This window comes from Podarcis raffonei, chromosome 2, assembly GCF_027172205.1.
Source record: "Podarcis raffonei isolate rPodRaf1 chromosome 2, rPodRaf1.pri, whole genome shotgun sequence".
NCBI lineage: Eukaryota > Metazoa > Chordata > Lepidosauria > Squamata > Lacertidae > Podarcis > Podarcis raffonei.
In genome coordinates, this window is record NC_070603.1 from 124,640,520 (window position 1) to 124,648,523 (window position 8,004).

General features: G+C 51.2%; 1 protein-coding gene across 1 annotated transcript; it reads right to left on the minus strand.

The window, feature by feature from the left end:
* Positions 1 to 3,937: 3,937 nt before the first annotated feature.
* Positions 3,938 to 7,878, minus strand: LOC128409474 (HLA class II histocompatibility antigen, DR alpha chain-like). The gene is made up of 5 exons (XM_053379992.1): positions 7,659 to 7,878; positions 5,311 to 5,568; positions 4,694 to 4,978; positions 4,233 to 4,374; positions 3,938 to 4,080 (listed from the first exon to the last, which is right to left on the minus strand). Exons 1-5 carry the CDS (start codon positions 7,762 to 7,764, stop codon positions 4,077 to 4,079), a joined length of 795 nt encoding a protein of 264 aa, XP_053235967.1. The 5' UTR covers positions 7,765 to 7,878; the 3' UTR covers positions 3,938 to 4,076.
* Positions 7,879 to 8,004: the final 126 nt, after the last annotated feature.

Here is an 8,004-nt window from a genome sequence, read left to right on the forward strand (position 1 = left end):
GCAAGAATCCTGGTGGCTAAGTATTGGAAAGGGAATCAGTTACCTACTAGGGGAGAGTGGTTATGTAAGCTTTAAGAATATTTAGAATTAGCCAAATTGACAGATATAATAAGACAAAAACCCAAAAGTGAGGTGAAAAAGGAATGGGAGTGTCTAAATGAATACCTTAAAAGCCAAGGTTCGGTATGGAAAATACTAATAAAATTTATAATAATTATTTTTATTTTTAAAAAAGAATATCTTCATAGGCAACATTTAGCTCAGAGAGAAATTCCTGAAACTAACTGTGGTGTTAAGGAAAAATCTGGGTGTGAGGCTGCTCAGTCCCCCAGCCAGTCGGGCAGAGCCCACGGGTCCCTGCAGAATAAAGGAAGGAGTCCAGCCAACCTGAGCAAATAGCTGTAGACAAAAGTTTATTGCGCAACAGGTTCAAAGAGCAAATTTTGAAGCCCGAGGATGGGGTGACAAAGACTTTTAAAACTTTCCCACCACATCCCAGAATACAGTTCGAAGGGGAGGGGTTAACCTTGGCAAACATGTCCAGACAAGTCCTTGGTACAAGATTAGCATAAGCAGACATGGCATGGCAAAACTCAGGTATAAGATGAGCATAGACAAATATGTCTTAAGTACCCACCACCCAAAAGTACAATAGAAGTTCCTTTGCATGTCTGGAGCCTGAGGCGAGTCAGGTGATGAGATTTGGCTTCCTTTGGCTAACAATGAGCCCAGCAATTTTCACCTCTGGGAACTTCCTGGAGTCCTTTTGCAAGGGGAAAATAGCTTTGGAATGGAGGGGAACTGGGAAAGGAGATGATTTTATATTATTTTAAAGCTAGGTAACTTCCCTGAGCTGTCAACTTGGAAGGATACATTCAGGCATAATATTTGTAATATGTAACTTTAAAGATGTGCCCCCCCTGTAATTTCCGTAACAGGGTTGAAAGGGGGTCTTGGGTCTGGAAAGGTTGAAGAGACCTGTCTCTGCCCCACAGCCGACTCATGAAGGAGGTCTGGCCAGCCTGACTGGGCCACATGCTGGCCTTGGCTGACCTGAAACACCCCCACCCTCTCCTGTGGGTTGTGCCCCATAGCCTTGAGGACTTGGCGGGGGTCTCTGCCCGTTCTTCCCTCTTCCTCCTCCCTCCTGCCTTAGGAAGAGATGACCCACTTTGCTCTCCTGACGCAAGAGGGAGGGGGGCTCTTCTCCAAGGAAATCTCCCCCCACCTTGAGCCAAGGAGCCCCTATTCCTCTAGCAAGGGATGCTATGGGGCTTGCCCAGCCCCATTCCATTCAGCTCAGCCATTCCCAAGGGGGTCCTTCCCTCAAATGGCAATTCCTCTTTGCTGGAAGCTACTTCTCTGTGATGAGGTTTTGCTGCGCTCCCTGTTGACCTCCGTCTCCTGGATCGTGGCCAGCTTCCCTCTTTCATTTCCCTGAATGCTGAGCTGTGCTCCAGGCCTCCAAGTGGGGGGAAGCGAAACTCCCCCCAGCGCCTTTCTGCAGCGTCTCTTCTGCTGCCAGAAACAAGGGGGCAGAAGGAGGGAGAGGTGGGGGAGGGAGACATGTGCTATGGGCCCAGAAGTCCTGCTTCTATCCAGGGACCCCCTTTGCCCCCCTCCCCTTGGTCTGTTCCTTCCTCCAAGAGGCCTCCTTCCCAGCCTCAGGCAGGAGCTGCATGGACACCCAAATTATAGTGGCACTGCCTGCAAGTAGAAATCTAGCACAGCAGGGAGAAAGGCAATAGCCAAGCCATTGCCCCAGTTTCCTGCTTGCAGGGAGGTTATTCTGCTTCTCCTTCACATTGGGGAGAGGGCAGTAAAAACATGAAGCTGCAGCTACAGTTACAGTGGAGCAGTCCTTTCTCCCTTTCTCTCATGGGAGCAGTTGTGGAATATAGATCTGAAGTTTTCAGCCTCAGTGCCTCTGAGGGTCCACAAAACCCACATTTATCATGCCCAATTTGTCCCCTGGCAGCCCATCCCTGAGCATCTTGTATTCTGAGATCTTGACCCAGAGTTTCCTCCTCTCTCTCTCTCTCTCTCTCTCTCTCTCTCTCTCTTGCCAAGGCACCTCTCTGTGGAAGAGTCAGCTCTGCAGCCTGGAGGGGCCTCCTGCTCCTTCTGCTGACTGGGGCGCTGGCCTTCTGCCCCCAGGTCTTGCCCTGGCGGCACTCCTGCCCTGCCCCTCTGCCAAACTCTGCCTTCTGTCTTGCTGCATTAATTGGCTCCCCCCGAATTTGGATCCCACCATCTGAGATCCAAAAGAAGGTATGAGATTGCACAGCAAGCTGGGCCTTGTCTGTTGGCCTCTGAGATGTTCCTGCTCAAGGCTTGGCGCCAGGAAGGACGCCTCTCCCAAACCCCACTCGGTGCTGTCATTTACCTTCTGGAGACTCTTGCAAGGGGGGGGGGAAGAGCTGAACAACTCCTTGCATTAATTTATCTTAATGAGGCACACAAAAATAGGGGCAAGACAGGGAGCTACCAGCAAAGAGTGAAGCCTTCTCTGAGGGTTTTAAGGCATGTTCTAGGCAACACAGTCAACTCATGATGGAGGTTTGGCCAGGCTGACTGGGTCACATCCTGACCTTGCATGTCCTGAAACACACACCTCTCTAATGTGTTGTTGACCCTGGAAGAAGACCTTCATTCATCCACCCTGAATTTTCTACCTCTCCCATTGATCAATCACTCCAGTCTCAGGAAGAGCAGGTGCTTTGATCTGGTGAGGCATTTTAGGACAAGGGGATGGGTTGTTCTGTTCCTCTGATCTGTTCCCCCAGAGTGGGAATCCACGGGTCCTGTGGGATAATGGTTTGGGGCATCACACAACCCACAGCAGGCCTTGAAGATTGGACGAGTCCTGTTGCATCATCAGGCTGATTAGGGCTCCCCTGCCCCAGCATCCTGTTCCCAGCAGGGGACAGATAGGCAGACCAGGACAGAGGCAGGGAGGCACCAGCACTGGCTCTCCTGATCTCTTATCATCTCCCAGAATCTGGGCCTAGAGACACGAGGAGTCAGTGCAGCCACTCTGGTTGCAATGCTACCCATTTCCTCAACGGTTCACCTTTTCATTTTAAAATAATAAATATATCCAGAGCTTATAGGCAGAGAAAACAGCACTAGAAACAGATCAACAAACTGTAAGATTTATTCCTTGCTTTTGGAAATATGGGAGCATGTATGAAAAACAGCAATTGGGCTGCACAGAAGCCACTGGGAAAGTTTTGCGGAAGAAGAAGGGATATTTTCTTCCACACAGACAGACACAACCCTGCTTTATGTGGACGAGAAAGGTGTTTGGGGTCTATTTCAACCTTGCTTCCCCAACAAGCTGGATGAATCCTCTTTGTGATTAACGAAACACCTGAGGGGTGCACGGAACTGAGGAAGGCTCTCTCCAAAAACTGGGAGGGAGGTGAATGGTTTTGGGTAAGTGGGGTGGAGATAGGAATTAGTATGCCTGACCCTCTGTTGGCAGGGGGTCTCCTTGAGCCACGCAGATGCAAGGCCAGGCAAAGCAGGAAGCCCCCACAAAAACTATCCTGACTCAACCATGGAGTTTGTGGGAGGATCGGCAGCCAAACCACAAGCCCCTCTATCAGAGATGATTTAGCTGAGATTCCTGCAATGCAGGGGGCTGGACTAGATGACCCTTAGGGTCCCTTCCAACTCTACAATTCTATGATTCTATGAAATGCACGATTACTAGACAGCCAGAAGCAAAGGCACCAGGGAGTTTCAGAACCTGCATAGAGGGAGCTGTAAATGTTGCACCATGGCAAGACATTTAATGTGAGTAAACCGTATACTTTTCTTATTTACTTAAACAGTCAGAGCAATTTCTTTGTAAAGAGGGAAACATAAAAGGGAGAAAAGTAATGTAAGTCTGCCTAAGCATCTTTGGCTATCATAATTGTTCTTAAAAGCTAAAAGCTAAAAGCTTCTGAGGACAAGCTGCACACGGAGGAAGCAACTCCTTCCAGCTGATTTGTAGCAGAAGAGACTCTTGGCAAAGGAGATGAGCTGAGAGGGTTGAAGGAAGAGGCTGTCAGGAAAGGAATCCCCCATTATCTGAAAAGGAAGGAGAAGGGAGCAGGTGAGCTGGGAGTATTGAGGCTGAGCACCTTCTGGGCAGGATGAGGCCCACCCCACCCCTTTGCTGTGTATTTTGGCTTCCCTTGCATTTGTCTCTGAGCCCCTGAAGGGAAACGGGTTCGACTCACATGAAGCCCCTGCGATCGTTCATCCTCATGGCCTTGAAGAAAAGGATGGTGCCAGCGATGATGCCCAGGATGCCAAAGGCCAAGCCCAGGGCACACAGCACGTTCTCCATCGTCTCCGGGATGGGAGAGGGCGCCTTGGAAACTGGGATGGAGAGAGAGGGGACAGGGCTAAGGGGGGACTCTGTTTCTCTGTGTGTGTTCAGCGGAAGAAAGAACCCAGGAGTCCTGACACACATGCCCCACAGCCCTTAATGCACACACTTTTCAGTTAAACTGAGAGAAACTACCTCAAGGAACCCCCCAAAAAGCAGCTAGTAAGATTGGAATAAATTATTCAGAACTGCAAATGTACTTCACTTTCATAAATTACTCTGATCTTCAGAACTTCCTTCTTATGAGCCTGAATCTGGGTTTCTGAGTTCAAGTCCCAGAGAAAAGCCCCAATCCTGCCCGGTGCTTACCCCAGATCTTCTCCATCTTTCCCTCTGGGATGCCCCAGTGCTCCACTTGGCAGACGTAGATGTCTCCCTGCTGAGGGACGAAGGGGAGGTAGGAGAACTTGCGGAAAGTGTTGTCCATGCTGGGGTAGAAGTCTGTTTCCTCCACGCCCTCGGAGACCACCTCGTTGTTCTTCAGCCAGGTGACGTTCAGCACTGGGGGGGAGAACCTGTCCACAAAGCAGATGAGGACGTTGGGGTCCCCCAGTTCCACGGCATTTTCTGGGTACACAGTGGCCGAAGGAGCAACTGAGGAAGGAGATGGAGAAAGAAATGGGATTAAAACCCATTTGAAGCAGTCTAGAAATGCAAAGCATAGGAATTAGCTTCTGTGGGTATTTTTGCACCTGGTGTTCAGGTTTGGGAATGCCTCTGAGCTTGTACAGAGTGCAATGCTGCTGCTCCCACCAGGTTTTCCTTCCCTTTTAGCCTCTCTCAGTCAGCCAAGGACTGGCTCCTTCCAGCAGAGTTCCCTCTGGGGAGGCAGAAAGGAGTCCTGAAGGGTCTTCCAGGTCAGAAGCCAAGAGACCACCCCCTGCCTGCCCCCCAGCTCTCTCCCCTGCCCCCCTCACGTGTCCTACCGTTCAGGGCACGGGTGCGGTTGCTTCGCTTCATGAGCACCTCCATGTTGTTCTTCATGACGGCGATGTTGGCCAGGGCGCCCTGCACCTCGAAGCTGGTGAAGCGCTGGAAGTCCGGCAGCCTCCAGACGTTCTGCTTCTTCTCCCAGTCCACGTGCAGGATCTCCTCGTTGTCAAACTCCAGCAGGAACTCCCCGGACTTCTTCTCCGAAGGGAAGCTCTCCTGGAAGAAGTCCAGCTCCACCAGGGTGTCCTCCACTGCAGGGGAGGGAGAGAGAGAGGGAGGCTTTAGGACCCCGCAGCAGGATGAGGGAGAACCTGCCGCATTGCTCGGAATGGGGCCACCACCAGGAAGGCTCTCTAAGAAGACGGGGGGGGGCTTCATCTGCTCCCAAACACACAGACTTTAAAATCCTCTCCTTTCACAGCCATAACAGCCCCCAAAGGTGATCCTGGGGGGCATTTGTGTGTGGGGTGACTCTGGCAGATCGAAAGTTGGAGGAATCCTTCGAGAGACCAACCATGACTCCTCACAGGGTTGTTGTGAATATCAAGTTTATTATTAGATTTGTGAGGTCCATGCCTTTACACAAAATACCATAAAACATTATTAAAAGATAAACAATAAAATTATAAAAATAAGCTAAAATTCATGCCATGCTGTCCCAGCAAGGAAACTACCCAAAGAACCTCGCCATTCAGGAAAGAAGATACAGCAACAGGTTAGGAGAGCAATGGGAGGGACCTCACCATTTCCTCCAGGAACCATACCCTAGTTTTCATAGCCTTCACCACAAAGACCGCTACCACGTGAGAAATCCGTGGATCAGCGTCCACCAGTAAAAACTTTACTGGCTATTGATTTGGGAATAGTTTGTAACATCGCATCCCTGAAGGCCAGGGCCCACTTAAGATTCCTACGTTTTTACATCAACCTTGCAAACACTTCAAACACCTTATTGGCCAAACAAGCCTTTGTATCTCTTCAAAAGAACACCACTTGGCGTCAAAATCTATCTGAGATCCTGGTTAGATACACCCTACCGGAGTTTAATATTCTCAAACTGTGGAGCCCGGACAAAGTTCGGGAATGGATCCTGGAGAGAGACGCTCTGTTAGATATCACAAAAATACAGAACCCAGGGTCCTCCCACTGGTTTCCCCGACTGAAAACAGTCAAAACCTGCGCCAATTATTTGGCGAATATCACCAATCCCACCCTTCGGAGAGCTTTCACCATGGCCCGTTTTCAAACCATTCCTACGGCCTATTTGTCAGGCAGATATGCAAAAATCCCAGTAGAGCAGCGTATATGTCCTTGTCATATGAGAACCAAAGAGGATCTCACACATTACATGTTGTTGTGAATATAGCAAGGATGTAACTCTGCCCTGAGCTCCTTGCCCCAAAGTGAAACCAAGAATTCAAGGATTTCCTCAGCGTTTATAAGGGTTCTACTCAGAGATTTTTTAAGGGTCCACCGAAGTTTCTGGCCCCTTTTGTGTTGCTGGGGAGGAGAGAGACCGCTCTGTCTTGGGGGGGCATTAGGTGGGGGGCTGATGCCTTTTGGGGGTGACCACTGGGGGCTTCTGAACCAGGCAGGTCTCTGTGGCAGCCTAGTCTATAAAGGAGAAAGAACAATTCTTCTTTTATCTCCCTTTCCCTCCTTCCAACAGGAAAGGCTAGAGGCACAAATCCCGAACTTCGATGCAAGGCAGTGGGTGGGGTGGGGGTGCTGTTTGCACCCAGTCCTCCCCCCTCTTTTTTTTAACCCCTGGACCAGCTTAGTTGAGGGTTCAGATCCTCTCTCCCCTCCCTCGTGTTTTGGGGGCGTCCAATTTCCTTCCTCCAGACCAGGCAGGTCTCTGTGGCAGCTGAGCTCAGAGAGAGGAATAATAATTCTTGTTTTATTTCCCTTTCCCTCCTTGTAACAGGAAAGGCTAGGGGCACAGATTCTGATCTTTTAAGCTAGGTGTGTGTAGGGGGGGAGTGCTGTTTTCACCCCATTTCCCCCTTCATTTTTTTTAAAAAAACTAGACCACCTTAGTTGAAGGAGCAAATCCTCCTTGCCCGTCATCCTCCCATTCCACGCACCTCCCAGCACTCTTTCGTGGGGGGTGGGGGTGGGACGTCCACTTTCCTTCCTCCCCCCAATCCCTCCGTTTTCCCGGGCGCAGCTTCTACACCTGTCAGGGGGAGGGGGCTTCTCCTCCCTTAGCCCAAGAGACCCCTCCTCCTTTGCCCACAAGCAACGCCCAGGGGCGCAATCTTTCTCCCCCAGCCCCCCACCCGGCTTCCTCGCAGGGACCCCTCCCCAGACCGCTCCCCCTCCCTCTGCGCCCCCTGACCTTTCAGGGCTCCGGCCCCCCTTGGCGGGGCGAGGAGGAGGGTCGCCCAGAGGCAGCAAAGGGCTCTTCTTCCTCCTCCTCCTCCTCTTCCTCCTCTGGGCTCCATCTCTGCAGCTCTTCCTGGGCCGAGGCGGGCGAGGGGCGACTCAAGCCCAAGTGTCCCTTGCCCCTTCCTCCTGGATGCTCGCCCTCCAAGTGGCTGTGGGGCGGGGGCGGCCAGGGGGTGACTTTAGCAAAGCAGGAAAGTCCCTGCCAGCTCGGCCAATGAGAAAGCGCCCTGGCGATGACCAGCCTGTCTCCAGGTAAACCATCCCCAGGCAGGAGCCTCAGCCGGAGACGGAGCGAA